Raw genomic sequence first — 24,566 nt, 5'->3', positions numbered from 1 at the left:
CAGACACGGGGAGAATGTGCAAACTCCACACAGACAGTTACCCGAGGCTAGAATCGAACCCGGGTCCCTGGCACTGTGAGGCAGTAGTGCTAACCACTGAGCCACCATGCCGACCCCAAATTTTAGTAATAGTGAAATTTTATCTTCAAGTTGTACTAAGACTTTATGCATAGCCACTGAAGACTACTGTTGACAAGATTCAAATTAATTCTCAAGTTTATAGCTCAACAACTTAATATTAATGTAGCATCAGCTACAAAGGTATAAAATAATGCAATGCTCCAGATGAAAGGATGTACATAGAATCACAAAACCATAAGAGCTCAGAGAGACTTTTCAACCTGTTGTGGACACAAGAGCAACTCACCTAGTCCCATTCAGCAATTGTTCCCAGAGTCTCAACTTTTTCTATTCAGATAATTTTTATTTTTAAGGTTCTAGTTCAGTTTGTGACCACACTCAGGCAATGTATTCCATATCTCAACCACTTGCTGCAAAAAACATTTTTCCTTGTACAACAATGGTTTCTCTTGCTAGTCACCTTAAACCAGCGTCCTCTGGTTGTCGATCCTTCTGCCAACATCAACAGTTTGTCCTTCATGGGGTCACGGTGGCACAGTGGTTAGCACTGCTGCCTCACAGCGCCAGAGACCCGGGTTCAATTCCCGACTCAGGTGACTGACTGTGTGGAGTTTGCACATTCTCCCCGTGTCTGCGTGGGTTTCCTCCAGGTGCTCCGGTTTCCTCCCACTGTCCAAAGATGTGCAGGTCAGGTGAATTGGCCATGCTAAATTGCCCGTAGTGTTAGATAAGGGGTAAATGTAGGGGTATGGGTGGGTTGCGCTTCGGCGGGCGGTGTGGACTTGTTGGGCCGAAGGGCCTGTTTCCACACTGTAAGAAATCTAATCTAAACCTGATGATTTTGAACAGCTTTATCTAATTTTCTCTTCTCCAAACCGAATAGCTTAGTCTTCATCAATTTATCCACATCCCTCTAATCATTCCCTTGAATATTTTCTACACCATCTATAAAGCCTTCACATCCTCTCTGAAGTCTAGTGCATAGAATTGGAAGCAATAGTCCAGTTAAAGCCAGACTTTCGTTTAGTACAGGTTTATCATAATTTACTTGCTAGTCTATTCTTATGTGCTTATTCATAAAACCCAAGATTTCATATATGCTTTATTGATTCTTTCCATAATACACTGCTACCTTGAATGATTTGTGCGCATTTGTACATCAGTCACTCTGCTCATAACTTTGTATTGACCCTGCTCATTCTTCCTACCAAAATGAATCACTTCATACTACTTCATAAATATAAGAAACAGAAAAGGATGGCTAAAGTTAAGGCTGCAAGATTAGCAGCGGAAATGGCAGATAATTACGAATTCGTTCATTAATCAAAGTTTGGCTACCAACATAAATTTCAATCTGGGATAGAACCTGGGGAAGCAAGAAATCCTCATGGTTTATGGGAAAAGGAGATCTCATTGAAGATTGCAAAGACAGTTTACAATTTGATAAAAAGGAAACCCATGAGGTGTCAACAGAACTAAAGAAGCTCAGGCATTTTCACTGTAATAAAGTAGGCCACATTAAATCACAGTGTTGGTGGTTTAAGAAAAGCACTGGGAAGACAGATACAGGAAAACAGGATAAGCCAGTGAGTTTTGTTGAAGTGCTAAAGGAAAGCAGAGTAGAAGCTAACAAGCTGCAAGGAAAAGTAAAACCTGATCGGGTGTTAGCAGAAAAGGAAACACCAGATGTCTCTGAAGAATTTACTTGTGTGCATTATGTTTGTTCACGTGCACAAGGAGGACTAGGTAAAGAAATTAAAATTTTAAGGGCTATGGAAGCAAGTCAATCTTTGATGGCGAGAGATGAGGAGATATGTAATTCTGAAGGAGTATTGCCAAAAAAGGTGGTAATATGTAGAATTCATGATGAGAAGAGCAATGTTTCATTTGAAATGAGGTTGGAGAGTCAGGTGAAAAGTGAAGTGGTGGTAGGAGTACTAGTGAAATTCTCTGTTCTGGAGATACAGTTAATCCTCAGTAATGATATGCTGGATTACAGATGGGAGCAATGCCAAATATGTTTGAAAAGACAATGGGAAAACCAGGCAACTGAGGTTTACAGGAAGTATATCCTGGGATTATTTTTCTGACTTAGTAGTAACAGTTACAAAGCCACAGGGTGAACTAGGAGAAATAAAGGAGTAAAGATAAGAAAGTTGAAGTTCACTTGTCAGAAACTGAGTGATCAAGTGATTGAGGAAAAATAAGAACAGGTGAGGACAAAGTGGATATTTTCAGTTCAGACAGGTTAGTTGAATTACAACAGGATGATGAAAACTTAAGCAGTTGTATCAAATAGCACACAAAGAAAAAGAACCTGAGTGTATCCCAAAATGTTATCATCTTAAAAATTAAGTATTGATGAGGTAATGGAGACCATCACATATTCAAGTGGATAAAAAAGGGGCAGAAGTTCATAAAGTTGTATTACAGATTGGTTGTAGAGAGGTGGTGCTGCGAGCAGCACATGAATTACCAGTAGGAGGCCATTTGGGAGTAAGGAAAACTCACGCAAACGTTTTTTTGGTTTGGCCTGGACAGCATAAAAATGTGTGAATTTTGCTGGACATGTCATATACATCAGGTAATTAGAAAACCTCAGGAAATGATAAAATCAGCACCCTTAATACCCATTCTCACATGAGGAACAACATACAAGGGTCTTAATTGATTGTATAGGATGCCTACCTAAAACAAAAAGCACGAGTTCTTATTTGTTGACCATAAAGTATGTGTCTACTAGTATTCCGAAGGCGATTCCATTATGCAGTAACACGGTTCAAGGATTGTAGAAGAGTTACTCAATTTTTATTTTGTTATGGACTACCCACGGAAATACAAAGATCAAATTTTACATCAAAATTATTTACATATCAAAGACTATCCAAGGAGGTCATTTCGGGATTACTCAACTGTTGTTGTAATTAGGTGATCGGGTGATTGTTAGTCGTGTATGGAAGGAACATTTGCAGCATCTGTCTGAATTGTTCAATTGACTTCAGGAGGCAGGCTTGGTGATAAACCTAGTTAAGAGTGAGCTTGTAAAAGCCCAAGTCACATTCCTGGGCCATGAGATTGGTCATGGACAAATGGCCCCACGGGACATAAAAACAAAAGTTTTTGGGGAGTTTCCTCATACCATCGAGGAGGGAAATAGTACAATTCCTGGGACTGAATGTTAGCAGCATGGTTGCTTCACTGACTGACCTATTGAAGTGCAGAAAACTTCTGCAAGTGGAGGAATGTCAGAAGGCACTTCACAACCTGAAAACTGTGTTAACCACTATTCCAGCGTTAGCCACACCTAATTATACAAAGCCATTGAAAGTGGCTATCGATGAGTGACGTGGGTGTCTGTGCTGTGTTCTTACAAGATGACAGTCAGAGAATAGAAAAGCCTATTGGGTATTTTTCCTGAAAACTGAATATTCACCAACAAATATTCCTGCACTGAGGGGGTTAAAAATCACAACACCAGGTTACAGTTCAATAGGTTTATTTGGAAGCACTAGCTTTCGGAGCGCTGCTCCTTCATCAGGTGGTTGTAACCTGGTGTTGTGTGGTTTTTAACTTTGTACACCCCAGTACAACACTAGCGCCTCCAAATCATGCACTGAGAGGGAGACCTTGAGTTTGGTGTTGGCATTGCAACATTGGTATTTCTAGTAATGTATCTGAGACAATAGTACTTACTGATCATAACCCCTTAAAGTTTTTGGAAAAATTTAAGGATAAAAATTCCAAACTATTTACTGCACCCATTGAATTTGAAAATTACATATGTGGCAGGATGAGGCAATGTAATTGCTGATGCATTGTCACAACTTTGATTAATGAAAACAGTGGCAGTCGGTGGCAAGAAAAATGGGCTGTAGAACTGAATGTTTCCATGCTTAGAGTCAATGTAATTGCAGTGCACTAACAGCATAAGACTGAAAGTTTACAAAAATTGAATCCATTTGAATACTGGTGGCTTTTTGGGGGGTAGGGGGTTGACAACACTGACTTTAAGAGGTGTATTTTGTCCAGGTTTTTCTTTTAAAAAAAAAGAGATTGAGACAGAGGTACCAAGCGGTCTGCTCGAAGTTAATAAAGTAAACAGCTTGAGGTTTTGGTTTCTTTTAAGTCGGAACACAACATGAAGGTGCATAGTCAAGCTCTCAGAACCAGGATTTTAGTTTAGCTTTCTGTAGCTGCTGGGGTTTGGAAGCTGTTATACATCTCTCCCCGCTACAGCAAAACACGAGTTCTTGCTCCTTCTCTCTCTCAATTTTCTCTTCACGTTCTTTCTTCCTGGACTGGAGAACACTACGATAATCTACTGAATTTGCCTCTGCCAAGGGTCTACTTATGGGATGTTACTATTTTCAAACAGCTAATCAGTGGTAGTTAACACATTATCTTGTTAAGTATTTCAACAGAGTCACAGTTAAGCTAATTTTTTATGTTATTTTTTATGCATTTTACATGTAAGGAGTGTGCTTTGCTTCAGGCCTGATAATCTGATCAAACAAATTGTGGGACACACTTTACACTTGCCTTCTAAAATAAGAAAAGTTGGTGTCAAGGCTTTCACCTTAATAGATTTTGAGGGGGTTTGGCCTGGTCCATAACAATACACAGGGACGCTTGTATCTGTTTCGATATTATCTGCAAGGTTATTGCAAAGTTTGTTTTTTCATTTATTACTTTTCTAGACATCTTTTACTGGATTTTAAAACATTCCCAATCTCCCAGGTTTACTACTAATCTGTACCACAATACATAATGTTTTTTTCTTTCAATTTGATACTTAAATAAAACAAACAACTACAAAAGCTGGAGATCTATAGCAAAAACAAATTGCTGGCCAAACTCCAGTTCTGAAGAGTAACTGGATTCAAAATGTTAACTCTGCTTTCTTCTCAGAGATACTGCCAGACCAGCTGAGTTTCACCAGTAATTTGCTTTTTTTTCTCCCACTCAGAATGCTTGACTTGTCCTTTTTCTGGTATGCTTCTTCCTCACTATCTTTGCCATGAGCCATTAACTATTTTCTGAAACATCTATCATTGAAAGACGCAGACAGTTGAGGAACAAAGTCCATTCTAACCAGGTCTGCCGTACCTTGTTTGAGCTTAGCATTGTTGCTTCCAACCCAAGTTTGTCTCTCAAACTGAATGCTAAATGTTGTCATGATACGGTCATTGATTCCATAGAGATCTTTTATTCTCTGCCTCTCTATTTATAGGTCTTGGTTTCTTAAGGTGGGTGATGTCATTTCTAGCCCCCTCGCCCCAGGTAAGGTAGATAGGATCTAACTCTGTTTGGAAAACCTATAGAGAGGCTGGACACACCACCAGCACTTTACCTGAGATTCTCAATGACGTTACCTAGTATGGTGATGAAATGCCTGAAAATGAATCTTCCAGCTCTGCGAGCTAACTTACATATTTATCAACCTGAGACACAAATCTTCTCAAAAATCGCTATATTATCAAATGCTAGAATTGAAAATGTTAAGACAGGCAAAGCATTTTTGAAATTGCAAGTAGCTTACCGAAATTAGAAACATTAAGCAATATAGCACAGACTAACAAATATTGTGGATTTTGCATTTAAAATGCACCACAACTTGAATTGAAATCAATTATAATACTGCAAATCAAAATGACTGCAAAACGTTTTGCATTCTCACTTTACCAATATAACATTCATTTTCAAGTAGGTTATATGCCAGCACCTCCCAAATAAAACTGACTTTAACCTTAATTTAACAGAACATTAAATTACAAATGCAATCATTTAAGAGAAAATATAACATTGCCATAATTATCTCAATAAGGCATCAGACGACAACTAAATCTCCCCTACTGGGGACATTTCTGAAAATTAATGTTAAAAGTCATGCACACGTACGCTACTGCCCCATATTCAATATTGTGTAAAAGAAAAAGGGATTCTGTAAACCATAAATGTACAGCAAAAGAAGCATGAATCACCATGTATTGCAAATCCCAGGATAGAAGAAAAAAGGTTAATATTGTAGGCTTCAATAGAAAATCAGATGTACAAAGGAAATTTCAACATAACAGGAATAAAACAACATGCAAGAACAGTGAAAGTCCTACCTTGTAATACCTGTGAAAAATTATAACGGAAATCCTTTGCTTTAGCTGCATGCATGATAAAAATAAACATTTCAAACATTTTCCAGATTAGCACTGTTACACACACAATAAAAAAAAAAGACCCAAGCCAAAACCACATTTTTATAGCACCTTTAAAGCACTTAAAATAGTCCTACTGCACTTCAACAAGCAGCATCCAACACCAAATAGGTAATAGGAGAAATGGCCCAAAGCTTGGTTAAAGAGGTAGATTTTAAACAGCATCTTAAGGACAAAGAGGTACAGAACTGGAGGGTTTGGGAAGGAAATTCTAAAGCATAGGTTATTGACAGTTGAACGCATACACAGCAATGAAGAAAATCTGGGATGCTCAAGAGGTCAGAATTAGAGTGCAGATATCGAAGGTTTGTGGGATTGGAGAAGATGACAGATGATAGGGAGAGACAAAGTCACGACGGTAACTGAAAACAAAAGATGAGAGTTTTAAAATCAAAGTGTAACTTGACCGTAAGAAACACAAGCAACAAGAGATTAAACAGTGCTTTATGCAAGCAAGGGCATAGTCAGACAGCATTTGATGATTTCTGGTTTAGACAACAAAATGCAGGAGAACAGCCAGATTTGCAGAAGAATACTGAAGTGTAGAGAGATTATTAAAGGCATGGATGAAGATTTCAGCAACAGAAGACTATGCATGGGCAGAGGTGGTAGAAGTTACAGGGGTGGAATATGTAGTCTTTGCAATGATGGAGATGTAGGATGAGGGGCTCATCTTGGGGTCAAATATTGTTCAACCTCCAACAGTAACCAGGGAGAGGGATGAAGTTAGTGGTGGTAATGAAGAGATAGCTTCATACTTGCCAATTTTAAATTGGGGCATTATTGTGCATACAGTGCAACTGCTCTGATAATTTAGTAACAAGGAGTCAGAAAAGAACTTCCTTCAATAGTTGGAAAACAAATTGAAAAACTTACCCAAAACCTCTTTGTAATCCACCAAATCAAACCAAACAACTGCTACTGATGACCAAACACCCAGCAAAGCAATTATCATGAACCATGTGAAGAACGAACTTCCGGAGGGTCCATCACTTTTCTTCCCATTTTTATGAGAGCTGTGCTTATCTGAAAATGAGGAAAATCTCTTTAGTTGGATTTGCTGTGGATGGAAATGTCCCAAAACCAGAAGACCAATGATATAGAAAATATTAAAAACACAATGCTGAAAAGACTCAGCAAACCTGGCAGCATCTGTGAGGGAAGAAGAGTTAATATTTCAGATCAATGACCTCTCAATAGAGGAAGAAAAATGAGAAGCAATGGACTTTAAGGAAGTGCACAAACAGGAAAAAAAGTGGTGGAAAAAAAGTGGTATAAAAAATGGAACGTCTGTCAGTGACAGAAAGGATGATGATGCAAGGCAGAAGTAATGGTAGTGGGACAAAGACAGCAAACAAAAAAATGGTCAAGGTGAGGAGTAACTGCAAATCCTCCATTATTTCTCTATCTCTGCCCCACCCATGTATCCATTTTAAATCTCTCATCTTCATAACATCTGATGGCAATATTATCCAAAAACACAACATCAATTCCACATGTACGTTGACATTTCCCCCACCACCACACACACACCCACACACACACCACTTTGCACTCCCATACTGTTCTTCCAATTCTGACCTTGAGTATTCCAGGTTTGAATCACTTCTGGTAGCAGCCATTCAGTCATAACCCAATATCCTGGAGCTTACCATTGACCAGAAACTGAACTAATTATATAAGTAATGCAGCTACAAGAACAGGTCAGAGCAGTTAATATACCTCCCAGCTCCCGAAAGCTTGTCCACCATCTACAAGGCAGAAATCAAGTGTGTGATACAACCGCTTGCTTGGCTGAATGCAGATCCCAGAACACCCAAGAAGCTTGACACCACCCAAGACAAAGTAGTGCACTTGAAGGGCACCACAACCATTCAGTCCTTCCACTATCAATGCCCCCATACTAGCAGTGTACACCATCTTCAAGATGCACTGCAGAAATGCAGATACATGGGAACACTACCACTCAAGTTCCCCTTAAAACTGCACAACATCTTGACTTGGAAATATATCACCATTTTTTAGTGGCATTGGATCAAAATTTTAGAATTTGTTCTCCAACAGTATTGTGGGTCTACTTTCCTGAAGAAGGGCTAATGCCCGAAACGTTGATTCTCCTGTTCCCTAGATGCTGCCTGACCTGCTGCGTTTTTCCAGCAACACATTTCCATCTCTGGGTCTACTTACACCAAATCATAGAGTCCCTCTACAGTGGGAAACGGGCCATTTGGCCCATTGAGTACACACTGACCTTATGAAGAGCATTCCACTGAGATCCAGCCTTGCCCTTTCCCCCATGACCCTGCATTTCCAATGGTTAATTCACCTAGAGGTGGCATGGTGGCTCAGTGGTTAGCACTGCTGCCTCACAGCGTTAGGGACCTGGGTTCGATTTCAGCTTTGGGCGACTGTCTGTGTGGAGTTTGCACATTCTCCCAGTGTGTGAGTGGGTTTCCCCCAGGTGCTCCAGTTTCCTCCCACAGTCCAAAGATGTACAGGTCAGATGAGTTAGCCAAGCTAAATTGCCCATAGTGTTAGGTGCATTAGTCAGAGGGAAATGAGTCTGGGTGGGTTACTCTTCGGAGACTTGGTGGGCCAAAGGACCTGTTTCCATACAATAGGGAATCTAGTCTGCACATCCCTGGACATTACGAGCAATTTAGCATGCCCACTCCACCTAGCTTGCACATCTGTGGATTGTTGGAGGAAACCAGAGTACCTAGAGGAAACCCACCTAGACATGAGGAAAATGTGCAAGCTCTGCACAGAATCGCCAGAGGGTGAAAAAGAACCCCGTCCCTGACGCTGCGAGGCAGCAGTGCTAACCACTGAACTACATGAGTCCTGTACAGTACAAAGGAGCAGCTCAACACCATCTTCTCAAGGAGGACTTGGATGGCAATAAATGCTGACCCGTCAGATAATTTAAGTAAAATGCCTCAGCCTCAATTTCTGGTAGTCCCTCCTATTATCTCTCTGCTCATTTTTCTCATTTTAAGATGCTCCTTAAAACCTACCTCTAACCTCATCTGACCTAATGTCTCCTTGGTACATAAACAGTGACAGTTACTAGTCAGGAGACCCACTCAAATACAAGGAATCCAAGTATGACTTTCCCAGAGCCATTAAGACAGCCAAGGACCAATACCGATCCAAACTAGAGACCCAGACAGACACCCGGTGACAATGGCAAGGACTGAATGACATCACAGGTTCTAAAACGAGACAGGGCAAGATAGCAAACAAAGACACATCCCTTCCAAATCATCTCAATGCCTTCTATGCTTGCTTTGAGCAGAATTTCAGTGGAGAGGTAACACCTATTCAGACAAGTCCTGATAAACCTATCCCAACAGTCACTGCATCTGAGTCAGATCAGTTTTCCTTCGTATGAATCCAAGGAAAGCGACGGGACCAGACGAAGTACCAGGCCGTGCACAGACCAACAGGCAGAGGTCTTCTCGGATATCTTCAACCTCTCCCTGCAGCAGGCCACTGTCCCAGCCTGTTTCCAGAGGGCCAACATCATCCCTGTGCTTAAGGCAGCTCATGCAGCATGTCTCAATCACTACCGCCCAGTGGCCCTAACTGCAGTGGTCATGAAATGCTTTGAAAGGCTGGTCATGGCATTAATCAACACCAGCCTCCCCACTACACTTGACCCACTCCAATTTGCCTATCGGACCAACAGATCCACATCAGATGCCATATCATTTGCCCATCACTCCTCCCTAGAGCATCTTGATACCAAAAACAGTTATGTAAGAATCCTACTCATTGACTACATTTCAACCTTCAACACTATTATCCCCTCGAGACTGATTACTAAACCTAGTGATCTCTGACTAAGCCCCACTCTCTGCAATTGGATCCTCAGATTCCTGACCCACAGGCCACAGTCAGTGAAGATTGGGGACAATATTTCATCCTCACTAACACTCAACACTGGAGCCCCCCAGGGCTGCGTACTCAGCCCCCTACTGTACTCACTGTATACCCATGACTGCATCACCAAATACCAGACTAATGCCATTTACAAGTTCACTGACGACACCACCACAGTCGGTCAAACCTCAAATGGCGATGAAACAGAATACAGGCGGGAGATAGATGACCTGGAAAAATGGTGCATTGAGAACAACCTAGCTCTCAATGCTGGCAAAATCAAGGAACTCATTATTGACTTTCGACGGGATGTTACCCATGCCCCCCCACCCAACACATTAACAGCACAGAGGTGGAACGAGTGGAGAGTATCAAGCTCCTAGGAGTGCTCATCCACAACAAGCTTTCTAGGACTCTTCATGTGGATGCACTGGTTACAAAGGCCCAACAACGTCTCTTCTTCCTCAGGCAGCTGAGGAAATTTGGCATGACGGTGAATACCCTCGCCAACTTTTATCCGTGTGCCATCGAGAGTATTCTGTCTGGATGTATCACTGCTGAAAATGTGTTGCTGGAAAAGTGCCGCAGGTCAGGCAGCATCCAAGGAACAGGAGAATCGACGGTTCGGGGATGTAGCACTACCTGGTATGGCAACTGTACCATTCAAGATTGCAGACAGTCACAGAGAGTGGTGAACTCAGCCTGGAAAATCACAAAGGCCAACCTCCCATCTATAGAATCCATCAATCAGACTCTGTCAAAGAAAGGCCGCCAGCATTCTCAAACATCCCACCCTGGCAATCTATTTCTACAATCTTTACCATTGGGAAGAAGGTACAGAAGCCTGAACTCTCATACCAGCCAATTCTGAAACAATTTCTACCCTACTGTTGTTAGAATATTGAATGGACTCTCAAACTCTCAGCATTCACCTGTACCTGTGGTTTTGTTTTGCTGTTGTTTACCTACTATTTACTTGTCTATGCTATTTAGCTATGCGATCTGCCTGTACTGCTCACAAGACAAAGCTTTTCACTGTGCCTCGTACACGTGACAATAAATTCAATTCAATTATAGGGGAGATCGACCTGATTAAGTATATAGGCTAAAAGCTATAGTAGTTAACAAACAGTGGGAAACCAAAAAAAATTCAAATATTTAATAAAACAACATTCCACTGAAAAGTCCAGCAGGAAAAATCCACCTCTGGCTTATTATGGAGATTAAAGAAATAGTATTAGATCAAAAACAGAATCAGGAAACAATTATAGTGTAGTGAGGCAGTCATTTGGCCAGTGACAACTGCTCAACTCTTCAAAAAGCAAATTACTGAGTGGAACTCTCTTCCTCTCTCCTTTCCTGTATCCCTATACATTCATTATTTCCAGATAATAATCCAATTCTTAAATATCTTAAATGAATCTATCTCCACAACAACCTGAGGCAATGCTTTTCAGGTCCCAAACACCTCCGGCATTCCGACATAAAATGTCGGCATAGAAGTCAAAGTAGGCAGCTATCGAGTTTACTCAATAATTCAGTAAGGTCATGGCTCAGCTCATATTCTCTAACTCTACTTTCTTGCCTCTTCCCCCATAATCCTTGATTCCTTTGCCAATTAAAAATCACTCAGCCTTGAATATAATTTAACAACCCAGCCAATATAGCTCTCTGCAATGAAGAATGCCACAGACAACGGTCGTCAGAGAAGGAATTCCTCATCTCTATTTTAAATGGGTGACTCCTTCTTCTGAGATTAAGTCCTCTGATTTTAAACTCTCAAGAGTAAACAATGTCTTTGCATCTATCCTGTCAAGTCTCTTAAGAATCTTGTATGTTTTAATAAAGTCACCTCTCTGCCCAACCAAGTAAAATTCTCCTCATAAGCCAGTATCTCCATACTCAGGATTAACCCTAATGAATCTTCTCTGGACTGCCTTCAATGCCAGTGTATCTGGTTTGCATCAGTCAAGGCATAAAGAGCAGGAAGGTTATGTTGGAGCTCCACAAGATTTTGGTTCGGGCACAGCTAGAATACCTTGCGCAGTTCTGGGCAATGCACTATAGGATTGATTACACTGAAGGGATCCAGTGGAGAAACACCAGGATATTGCCTGGGATGAAGCAGTTTATCTATCCAACCTTTCTTTATAATGTGTTATTTCCTTTGTTACAGATTTTAAAAAACTGCAGATGCTGGAATCCAAAGCAGAAGGCTGAAAGAAAACAGCAAGCCAGGCAGCATCAGATGGAAAGTAAACATTTCAGATATAACCCTTCTTTAGGAATTCAGGAAGGTTTATACCCAAAATGTTGACTTCTCCGCCTCCTGCCTACGTTGTTTTCTTTGGAGCAGAGAAGGTTGAGGGGGTCCTGATTGAGTACGAGATTACAAGGGACATGGACAAAATGGACAGAAAAACAGATGTTCTCCTTAAGTGAAGGTTCAATAACAAGGGGACATGCTTTTAAGGTGACAGGAGATTTACAGGGAAGCAATTTTCACCCAGAGGATGGTAGGGGTCCAGAATGTTTAGCCTGGGGAGGGTAATCTCACAACCTTTGAAAAAGTACTTGGATGAGCACGTGAAGTGTCTTAACATTCAAGACTGTAGGCCTAGTATCAAAAAGTGAGATTAGTGCAGACTTAGTGGATTTTTGGCAATACAGACTCAATGGGCCACTCCTGTACTGTATTACTCGGTGATCTTTCTTTAGAAAAGAGGAATAAAACTATTTGTAGTATTCTAGATGTGGTCTAACTAATTACTTGTATAATTTGAGCAAGACTTTGCTATTTTGATAGTCAAACATTTCCTTTGAAATAAAGCCCCAACATTATTTATTACCTGAAGCTGTGTGCTAGCTTTTTACAATTTATGCACAAGGACTTTCAAATTCCTCTGTGCTGGAGCTTTCCACAGCCTTTCTCCAATTCAAAAAAAATTCAGCTCTTGTATTCTTCCTACCAAGGCACAGCAGCTCAAGGTTTTTGTGCAGTTGTATCCTCCGCACCATTTACCTTCTCACCTACAATGCTCATTGCCAAACATTGCTATACGACATTCACTTTTCACATCTATTATTCCTCATTAATATCTTCAGTAAATAATTGTGGCCTAGTACTGATCACTGTGGCACTCCACTTGTTACAAGCTGCCATCCTGAAAATGCATCCCTTATCCTAACACAATTTTATATTTTGTTTAGAAAGAACTGCAGATGCTGGAGATCAGAAACAAAAACAGAAATTGCTGGTGAAACTCAGCAGGTTTGGCAGTATCTATGTGAAGAATGCAGAGTTAATATCTCGAGTCCAGTGACACTTCATCTTGTATTAGTTAGCCAAACCTCTATCCATGCGAATACCAGCTCCAACACCATGGACTCTTAAGCTACCCAATGTGCAGTACCTTGTCAAACACCTGTAAATCCAAACAAATTACTTCCGCTACTTCCCCTTTATCAATCTAGCTTGTTACCTCAAACAACTCGAATAAATTTGCCAGATAATATTTCTACTTTGTGAAGCCATGCTGACTTGACTTGGTCAAATGAGGTATTTTTAAGTGACCTGTAGTTATGATTCTTGTCTTCTTTCCTTTTTCAAGAAAAATGTTACATTCAGTTTTTAATCCTCTGAGGCATTTTCCAGAATTTAAGGATTTTTCTAAGGTTACTACCAAGCTAACTTCTTTTAATATCCTGGGATGCATTCTGATCAGGTCCAAGGGAATTATCAAAAGGTTCTTTACCTCTTGTCTCGATTCCATTTTTTTTGACAATTACATTAAATCTGCGCTTTATTTTTCAAACTCTTCCACAAACTTGAACAGTCTTTTCCCCACCTTAATTGTCCAGCCCCATGTCTTGGAATACCTCTATCTAAACTCAACTTTTTCAAGAAAAAATAAGTCCCACATCTATGTAATTGATGCGCCTCATCACTGGAACCATTCTCATCAATTTTCTTCTGCATTCTTTAACCAGAAGAAACTTGTAAAGCTGCAACAAATATTAGCAACTCTGAGGATTGGGAGTGCTTTGAAAACGAAAAAAGGTCACCAGTCATTTTCAGCTGTTTAATCATTAAGCTTTCCTCCATAAAGTCTGAACTGGAGATGTTTGTTAATGATTACACTGCGTTCAGCACCATTCACGACTCCTCAGTCCACGTCTAATGAAGCAAAAAATCTAGCCTTTGGTTAACAAGTGGCAAGAAACATTCACATCACTCAAATTCCAAGCGATGACCATCTCCAACAAGAATATAACTACCGCATCCTGACATTTACATCACTGAATTCAGTAACAACATCTTAGGGATTAACACTGATCAGAAACTAACCATTTAACCACTTGCTACATGAGCAGGTCACAGGACAGGAATCCTGAGTGTAACTGACCTCATGATTCTCCAAAACCTGCCCACTAACTCCTGCACAAGTCAGAAGTGTGAGGGACTACTCTCCACTTGCCTGAATAAAGGCACTCCAACAACATTCAAAAAGGTCATTATCCAGGGCAAAGCTGCCCAAAATGTTGCTCAACAGTATAATCTTATCTAGTGCTGGATACCATACTGAGAGTTTCTAAAGTACAGGTTAGTCGAGCATGGTCACTGCCTTGTTTTTGTGAAAGCCAAAGAATGTACTGTTGAATCTGATCTGTTGGTCTTTGAGATATCATACCAGCATTTCCACATGCCATGTAAACCTATGCCAGGCATTAAGGCCAATATAGACAGTTCTATCAGTAATCCCAAAGGGACTGGAATACACATCCTTTATAAGCGTGACTATGGTCAACAACTACACACCATTCAAAGAAAGTCCAAAGTTGTAAGTATTGGACCCACACATTCAGCATGACCAGACAACCTTATTTGCTTTGCTCAAGAAATGAGTTTTTTTTAAATTCTGATTAGGGTTCAATTCCTGCCTGCTGTATGAGGTGTGTGATAACATCACTGGACAGATTGATTAGAAAACAATAAAAAGCACATTTACTGAATTTGTACAAGAGCTTCAAACTGCCAGGTAATACGTACTATAGGGTTTTCCCTCACAGTCCACTGTCAGTGTACATGTTGATAGCCAAGACACACTGAAGTGATGCCCCTTTATGGCCTGCCCTGTCCATGTCCAGTTCTACACAATATGAACTGGCCAAATGGTTGGATGAATTTCTAGAACTAGTTGTCAAGAAGCTTTTCAGACACTGAAAGATTCCTCACATTTGAGAAGACCAAACATGAGTTCCATATTAACAGCAATGATGTGTCCACGTGCTCATTTGACATTGCGATCAAATTCATCGATATACCACGCAAGGATGCAATTGAAAGATGCACAGCAACATTGCAAGTCAGACAAACAAAACTCATACATGTTGCTCAAATTCACCCAGTTCTGGCAAAATGAGCACCCTCCTGTTTTCTGGTTATAATCTCTCTCTCTCCTCTTCCTCTCAATTAAACTACAGTAGCTGTGAAATCTGGGTCCACGATTGGTGGATATCATATACTGTTTCAGGTTCCCTGTCCTAAATAGAATCTGATTGACTAGCCTGCCCAAAAAGAGGACTGTCGTCAAGATGCAGATATGTTTTGAGAGAAAGGCATTGTTGACGTTTTAGAGGATGGAAGACTCATTTGATGAGCTGAGTTAAGAGGGGAAAGTATCAGAGAAGCTGAAGGATAATTGGGTTTAATAGGGCTTGCAGGATACAAAACTTGCAAATCCAGGTATTTTTCCCTTTTACCTTTGAGATTCCCACGGTCTGGAAAACACAGACAAAAGCAGTGAAAATACAGTTTAAGCCCTCTTAAAACAAAGGTATACAGACTCTTTAAATGTATCAATGTCTTAACATAGATTGGTCAAAACCACTTAACCCACCTTCTTCAAAACCAGAAGTGGATAAGTTTGACATGAACGTTTACTACCTAAACGGTTTTACAGTTTTAAAAGACAAGATATTTACATGCTCCATAACTTTGCCTTTACACACTTCATTTGTGTTGCATCTTGCAGTCATCAACTTTTATACTCAAAGCAATGACACCATCACTTCACATTCAGGAAAACCATGTCAGATATATAGCAAAGGTATCTCAACATATGGACATCTTTGCCTTCAACAGTAAAGCAACATTATAATTTCCAAAACTAACCATCCATCTAACCTGAAGACTCAATTTACAAATTACGAACATCTGTGCAGTAGGCTGTCTACACACCATCAATACTTCTGCACAGTATTCCAGGTGTTGAAACCAGAATGCATTCAGAAAGAGAAACCTATAAAGATGACATTTATTTAAACCCCCAAGCAATTTGCATGGTAAATATTCAAGAGGCACTCTCAAACAACTGATATTCATAAATTACAGTCAGCCTTGAATGCACCAAATCCTTTTTTTAAGAACTAAACACATGGGTCAGCAGCAAACTGTAGTTCAGTTTGTGAAGGAAACTGTTTTATCCAGTGAGCTCTTTGACCAACATCCAATGCAGCAGACGGCAGAAAAACGTCCTAAGAGCTGGGCATGGTGCTTAACAGTGAAGCATTCTGCTCTAGTAGAACAGCTGAATTAAGAACATCTTTTACATTTTCATTTTGTTGAACAACAGTTAGGGAGTGAATCCTAGTAGTGACTTTTGGTTGGATAACTCCACCTCTGGTATTCAATGGCTGCATGGCTCTATCGCAGAGAGAGTGGCTTCTAGCACTAATTCTGCTCATCCTATTTATCCCCTTTTGTTTCTTTACTATTTCCATCAACATTTCTTGATGCCGTGCACCATTACCCCAGCCATTGAATCTTTCTCTTGCCTTCCATTCTAGCAGGAATCTTCCCTTTTGTTCTTCCCCAATGCCCTGTCTATTCATTTGTTTAAAACCTGTTTGTAGTTCCAGTCTTTTCCTGTTCTGATGAGAGGTCATTAACCTGAAATATTAACACAACTTCTTTCTCTACAGAGACGATCAATATAGAAACAGCCAGCAGTTATGATTTTGCTTGTATTAACTACATATTCTGAACAAGTCCAATATTTTAAATGCATTCCCAGCAGTATCAGATTGATTCAGGTCATGAACAAACTTAAAATTAGATTGTGCCAGTCAGGCACAAACTAAGAGGCTATGGGTCCTCTATGATCAAATAGAAAGCTGACTAATTTTCAGAGACTCAAAACTCACTATATCCTTAATCACAGTGCAGAATAAAAAACTACAAATTACTAGCACGTCACAAACTGCAGATATGAGAGAAAATTCTTTGCAAAAGATCTAGTGACAGTAAGAGATCATACAGAGCACATTTGGTTCATTCCACATATTAAGCATTACCTGCATCATCTGCCATGGTGTCAGTCATCTAAACTTCTCTTAAAATTATAGGCAAAAACCATACAATAAATAATAAAAAGCAGATCAAAATGTTCAACTCTGCTTCGCAAACTCCAGCTTCATACGTAGGAGAAAGTGAGAGCGAACTCAGCTATAACCTGATATGACTCAAGTCTGCAGAGTCTGCTAATGGTGTATTTTTAGATTTGCTTTCTCCACAAGCCAAACAGATTCAAGTACTCATATGGAAAGGCTCTTCTTTGAATGACAACTATTTGGCAAACTTGTCAGAGTTATCCAATCAAAAGTCACTACTAGGATTCACTCACTAACTGGTGCTCAACAAAATGAAAACGTAAAAGATGTTCTTAATTCAGCTGTTCTACTAGAGCAGAATGCTTCACTGTTAGGCACCACGCACAGCTTTTAGGAAGTTTCTAACAGAAGAATTAGAGATCAACTTTAGACAATAATATATTTAGCAGCAAGTGATTTTTCTCACTTTGCCACAAGATGTCAGCACCTTTATTTTAGAAAGGTTATATGAAGCTTGGGATCTTGCACCGTGAGCCCGACAGTGGTAGGTAAGTTGATGGAGGGGATTCTGAGAGATAGAATTTACATGCATTTGGAAAGGCGAGGACTGATTATGGATAGTCAGCATTGCTTTGTGAATGGGAAATCATATCTCAAGCCTGATTGTGTTTTTTTTTAAAAAAGGTAACCAACAAGATTAGATTAGGGCAGAGCAGTAGACATTGTCTACATGGACTTTAGTAAAGCCTCTGACAAGGTTACAAATGGTAGACTAATTAGTAAAGTTAGATCACATGGGATTCAGGGAGAGTTTGCCAATCGCATACAAAATTGGCTTGACATTAGAAGACAGATGGTGGTGGAGGAGAGCTGATTTTCAGACAAGAAGCCAATGATCAATGGTGTTCCACAGGGATCATGGCTGGGTCCACTTTTGTTTGTCATTTATATGAACAATTTGAATGAGAATTTAGGAGGCATGGTTAGCAAGTTTGTGGATGGGACCAAAATTGGTGATATAATCAACAGTGAAGGTTACCTAAGGTTACAAAGGGATCTTGATCAATTAGGTCAATGGGCCGAGGAATGGCAGATGGAGTTCAATCTGGATACACGTGAGATATTACATTGTGGTATAACAAACAAGAGCAGGACTTACAAAGTTAATGGCTGGGCCCTAGGTAATGGCTGAAAAGAGATCTAGGGGTTCAGATACAGTTTTTGAAAGTGGTGTCAAAGGTAGACAGAGTGGCTAAGAAGGTGTTTAGCACACTTGCCTACATTGCTCAGATCACTAGTTATGGGAGTTAAAACACCATGAAGTTGTACAGGATGTTGGTGAGGCTAATTTTGAAGTATTGTGTACTGTTTTGGTTGCCCTATAGGAAGGATTTTATTAAATTGGAGAGGGTTCAGAAAACATTTATCAGGATGTTGCTGGGATTGGAGGATTTGAGTTACAAGGCTAAGCTGGAGAGAATTATAGAATCCCTACAATGTGGAAGCAGGCCATTAAGCTCGAGTCCACCCTAACCCTCTGAACAGCATCCCACCCGGATGCACTTCCCCGACTCTATCTCTACAGTTCTGTGGAAGAGTCACTGGAGTCAAAACACTAATTTTGATTTATCTCCATAGTTGCTCCAGATCTGCTGAGCTTTTCCAGCTATTTCTCTTTGTTCCTATCCATTTAGCATGCAGTCCCCATGACCTAGCCAGCACATCCTTGAAACTATGGGCAATTTCCCATGGCCAATCCACTTAACCTCTGAGAAGTGGGAAGTTGAGGGGTGACCTTAGAAGTTTTTCTCTCTCACACACACATGTGCTCAGGTGGTGACACATTCTCTTAAACCGCTACACCCCATTAGTATTGTAACACTAATAGTTTTAGCACATGCCATGATTCTAACCCAGTGGTAATGAAGGGATGTTGATATAGCTCCAAGTCAGAAATCGGTATAACTTGCAGGTGGCAGTGTTTACATAAATTTGCTGCCATGGTTTTCTGAAATGGTAGAAATCATGAGTTTGCAAGGTGCTTTGATGAGTTGCTGCAATTCATTTTGTGGATAATACATCCAGATGCAATGGAGGAGGAATTCAATATTGAAGGTCATGAATTGGATGTCAATCAAGCAGGCTGCTTTGACCTGACATGAAGTTAAGTTTAAGTGCTCTTGGAGCAACACTCATCCAGGCAAGTGGAGAACATCCAGTCAAGCTTTGGAAAGTCAGGTGATGATACTCACAGATAACATTTAAGGCCAGTCTAGAGTGCTGTTCAATGGGAATCCCAACAAGGTTGACTGTGGGTGATTCTGCAATGGTAATGGCATTGAATACCAAAGAGAAATATAATTTCTTGGTATTTGAGTAGAGGTAACATTTCAGCCAAAGTCAGAATTTTGTCTAGGTCTTGCTGTACGCAGAACTGTCAACTAAAGTTTCAAATATGACCAAATCAACGAAACCTCTATTTCAGACCTTCATTCATAAAGCAGCTTGAGAGAGTTAGGCATGGTATACTATCCCGAGACATTAATGAATCGATGACACAGGGGCTGAGATGACTGGCATTTAACGGACATCTTCCTTTGCTGCTGGACATAACTCCAGCCAATGCTTTTTTGCATTCACTTGTTGAGGTTCTGACAGAGACTCGGGAAGTTAGTGCAGACTTTTCCTCCTCCTGTAAATTCAATTCACCAACTCTATTTACAAGTGGATATGACAGGACTACAGAACTGTCAGAGCTGATTTACTGGTTGTGGAACTGCTTAGCTATGTTCACAGGATGCAAATTATAGAATCAGAATCACATAGCATGGAAACAAACCCTTCGGTACAACTCATCTGCACCAAGTAGACATTCCAATCTGGCCTAGTCCCATTTGCCAGCTCTTGGCCCATATCCCTCTAAACCATTCTATTCATGTACCCATCCAGATGCCTTTTAAGATGTTGTAATTGTACCAGATTCCACCACTTCCTCTGGCAGCTTGTTCCTTGTATGAAAATTACCTTCTGCATGAAAAAGTTGCCCCTCAGGTCATTTTAAAATATCTTTTCTGTCTCACCCGAAATCTACACTCTCTAGTTTTGGACTCCACCACACTCAGGGGAAAAAAAAACCCTTGGCTATTCACCCTATCCATGCCCCTCATTATTTTATAAGCCAGAGAAGTCACCCCTCAGCCTCCGATACTCCAGGAGAAGAAAGCTCCAGTCTATTCAGCCTCTCCTTATAACTCAAACCCTCCAGTCCCGGCAACATGCTTGTAAATCTTCTCTGCACCCTTTCAAGTTTAACAACAGCCTTCTGTTAAGTTCTTTTATTCCTGAGGTTCTTACACACTTGATGCAACTGCAACACACCAACTTCTGTGAACAAGCAACCAAATTTATTAAACACAGTACAGTACAGGCTTTCTGGAGGAACCTTTAACACACCTCGCAGAGCTTACAGGGTCGTGGCAAAAAGCTATCTCTGAACAAAGAACAGTGAAAGTTCATTAAAGCTTGTACAAGCAAAGTCACCCCCTCTGGACTTGACCTCAATCTACCCCATTTAACACGGTGAGAATGCTGCAAAACACTGTGGAAGGTGCCTTTAATGTGAAGACAGAATTTAATTCCCACAAGGACTGTGTTGATCACTACTAACAATACTGCCGTGGATTGATGTACATGCAACAACGGTCAGGAGGAGTTCACATGGACTTTTCCCTCACTTTGACTGTCACTACCCACTGCAGGTACTGGTAGTTATTTCCATCAAGATTCAGCAAACTCAGCTCAATTTTGCTACCAATTGAATCTAATAACTGCTTTATAGTCTCTGACCTTTTAGTATCTTTTGTATCAGTTTGATACAACTGTGGGTTGCTAGGCCATTGAAGAAGGCTGCTGACAATCATAACTTGGTGCCTTTGGGGTCACGCCTAGGCCAGACCAAAATTACAACAGATTTCCTTCTTAGAGGATATCAGTGAATAAGATGTTTAGTTTTTACAGAACAATCCAGTTGTTTCATACTATTGAGAAGAATAGCTTTCACTTGATATTTAATTAATTCATTTTAAATTCCATCTCTCTAGGCCCAAGCATTATTAATGCTGTAACAGGACCATTACATTATTCTTGCCATCCTTCCCGACTTAACTGACTGTAAACTATTAAAGGAACAAGATAAAACACAAGTCTTTTCTTCTATATATGGATGGCACCACAATGTGACTGAGCTCAAGTGTTTCAGAGGATCCCCATGGAACGCAACTTTTTGATATGAACTGGAGGATCTTAAAAAACTGCTTAATGAGGAGAAAAAGGGCAAACTCATTCCAACCTAGATCATTCTTTTAAAAGTAAAAATAAGGTTCAGTCAGCACTCCCAGGACAGGGTCAGCACAGGTTTAGATACAAAGTAAAGCCGTTTCTACTCTTAACCAGAAAATCAAACTCCCACGACACTGCCAGGACAGGTAAAGTATAGGATTACATACAGAGCAAAACTTCCCACTTCACACTCTGATTTGCAGACAATTTTCATTTGACTATTGAGAGCTCTTTTTGAACTAACAGGGGTGACAACAGTAGTACAGTTGCTTCTTATAAATGGACTTTCAAAGAGTTTTCATAATGGACTTGTTCATAAAATTCAAGTGATTAAAGCTATAGTGCAACATTGGATACAAAATTAGTCATTGGGCAAAAACAAAGTAGCAGTGAATGCTTGATTTTCAGACTGGAGAGTAATGTATAGTGTTAGTTCCTAATGGTTGGTATTAAGGCCAATATTCTTCTTGTTATACTAGCCTAGACCTGGGTATGCAGGGCAAAAATTCAAAGGCTGCAGACAAGACTCAAAAATGGAGTAAGCAAAAGGGATAGTAAAGAATTCAGGTTTAGAACATAGAAGAATACAGCGCAGTACAGGCCCTTCGGTCCTCGATGTTGCGCCGATCCAAGCCCACCTAACCTACACTAGCCCACTATCCTCCATATGCCTATCCAATGCCCGCTTAAATGCCCATAATGAGGGAGAGTCCACCACTGCTACTGGCAGGGCATTCCATGAACTCCCGACTCGCTGAGTAAAGAACCTACCCCTAACATCTGTCCTATACCTACCCCCCCCTTAATTTAAAGCTATGCCCCCTTGTAATAGCTGACTCCATACGTGGAAAAAGATTCACACTGTCGACCCTATCTAAACCCCTAATCATCTTGTACACCTCTATCAAGTCACCCCTAAACCTTCTTTTCTCCAATGAAAACAACCCCAAGTGCCTCAGCCTTTCCTAATACGATCTTTCTACCATACCAGGCAACATCCTGGTAAACATCTTCTGCACCAGTTCCAGTGCCTCCACATCCTTCCTATAGTATGACGACCAAAACTGCACACAATACTCCAGATGCGGACGCACCAGAGTCTTATACAACTGCAACATGACCTCAGAACTCCGGAACTCAATTCCTCTACCAATAAAAGCCAGTACGCCATATGCCTTCTTCACCGCACTATTTACCTGGGTGGCAACTTTCAAAGATCTGTGTACAAGTGTGAAGTAATACATTTGGGGAGGTCAGACAATAAAAGCGAATGCCCAATCAATAGGAATATACTGAGAGGGGTAGATGGAGTGAGAGATCTTGGTGTGCAAGTGCACAGGTCCCTAAAGGGAACAGTACAGGTAGATAAGGTTGCAAAGATTGCATTTGGAATGCTGTCCTTCATTGGCATAGGTATAGAATGCAAAAGTAGGGATGAGATGATGAAACTATATAAGATACTTATGAGTCCGTATAAGACCTCAACTTGAGTATTGTGTGCAGTTTTGTTGACCACATTACAGGAAGGACATAATTGCTCTGGAGAGAGTGCAGAGAGATTTACTACAGTATTGCCAAGGCTGGAGAATTGTAGCTATGAGGAGATTGGAGTGGTTGGAGTTGTTTTGGAGTTGGAGTGGGGGATTCATTGATGGTACACCATTGAATGCCAAGGGGCAGTGGTTAGATTGTGACTTATTGGTGATGGTCATAGTCTGATATTTGTGTGGCATGAATGTTACTTGCCCCTTATCAGACCAAGGAGGAGAAAGTGAGGACTGCAGATGCTGGAGATCAGAGCTGAAAAATGTGTTGCTGGAAAAGCATAGCAGGTCAGGCAGCATCAAAGGAGCAGGAGAATCGACGCTTCGGGCATAAGCTCTTGAAGAAGAATTCTTCTGCTCCTTTGATGCTGCCTGACCTGCTATGCTTTTCCAGCAACACATTTTTCAGCTCTGATCTCCAGCATCTGCAGTCCTCACTTTCTCCTCCTTGGTCTGATAAGGGGCAAGTAACATTCATGCCACACAAATATCAGACTATGACCATCACCAATAAGTCACAATCTAACCACTGCCCCTTGGCATTCAATGGTGTACCATCAATGAATCCCCCACTCCAACTCCAAAACAACTCCAACCACTCCAATCTCCTCATAGCTACAATTCTCCAGCCTTGGCAATACTGTAGTAAATCTCTCTGCACTCTCTCCAGAGCAATTATGTCCTTCCTGTAATGTGGTCAACAAAACTGCACACAATACTCAAGTTGAGGTCTTATACGGACTCATAAGTATCTTATATAGTTTCATCATCTCATCCCTACTTTTGCATTCTATACCTATGCCAATGAAGGACAGCATTCCAAATGTAATCTTTGCAACCTTATCTACCTGTACTGTTCCCTTTAGGGACCTGTGCACTTGCACACCAAGATCTCTCACTCCATCTACCCCTCTCAGTATATTCCTATTGATTGGGCATTCGCTTTTATTGTCTGACCTCCCCAAATGTATTACTTCACACTTGTACACAGATCTTTGAAAGTTGCCACCCAGGTAAATAGTGCGGTGAAGAAGGCATATGGCGTACTGGCTTTTATTGGTAGAGGAATGGAGTTCCGGAGTACTGAGGTCATGTTGCAGTTGTATAAGACACTGGT

At 40.6% G+C, this 24,566-nt stretch overlaps 1 protein-coding gene across 8 annotated transcripts in view; it reads right to left on the bottom strand.

The window, feature by feature from the left end:
* Positions 1–24,566, bottom strand: part of unm_hu7910 (un-named hu7910) — a 225,457-nt gene that overhangs the window by 166,352 nt on the left and 34,539 nt on the right. For 6 of the 8 annotated variants that reach the window (XM_043689310.1, XM_043689302.1, XM_043689307.1 and 3 more), the window contains 2 exons: positions 7,167–7,316; positions 6,192–6,236 (listed from right to left, as the gene is read on the bottom strand). In XM_043689310.1, coding sequence (XP_043545245.1) covers positions 6,192–6,236; positions 7,167–7,245 — 124 coding nt within the window. In that variant the 5' untranslated portion in view covers positions 7,246–7,316. Of the gene's footprint in view, positions 1–6,191; positions 6,237–7,166; positions 7,317–17,531; positions 17,711–24,566 lie in introns of those variants that run through there. The other 2 variants (XM_043689306.1, XM_043689308.1) reach the window with 2 other exon arrangements.

Source organism: Chiloscyllium plagiosum, chromosome 4, assembly GCF_004010195.1.
Source record: "Chiloscyllium plagiosum isolate BGI_BamShark_2017 chromosome 4, ASM401019v2, whole genome shotgun sequence".
In the NCBI taxonomy this organism is placed as follows: domain Eukaryota; kingdom Metazoa; phylum Chordata; class Chondrichthyes; order Orectolobiformes; family Hemiscylliidae; genus Chiloscyllium; species Chiloscyllium plagiosum.
Note: the sequence above shows the minus strand (reverse complement) of the source record. Positions and strands in the feature narration are given on the sequence as shown.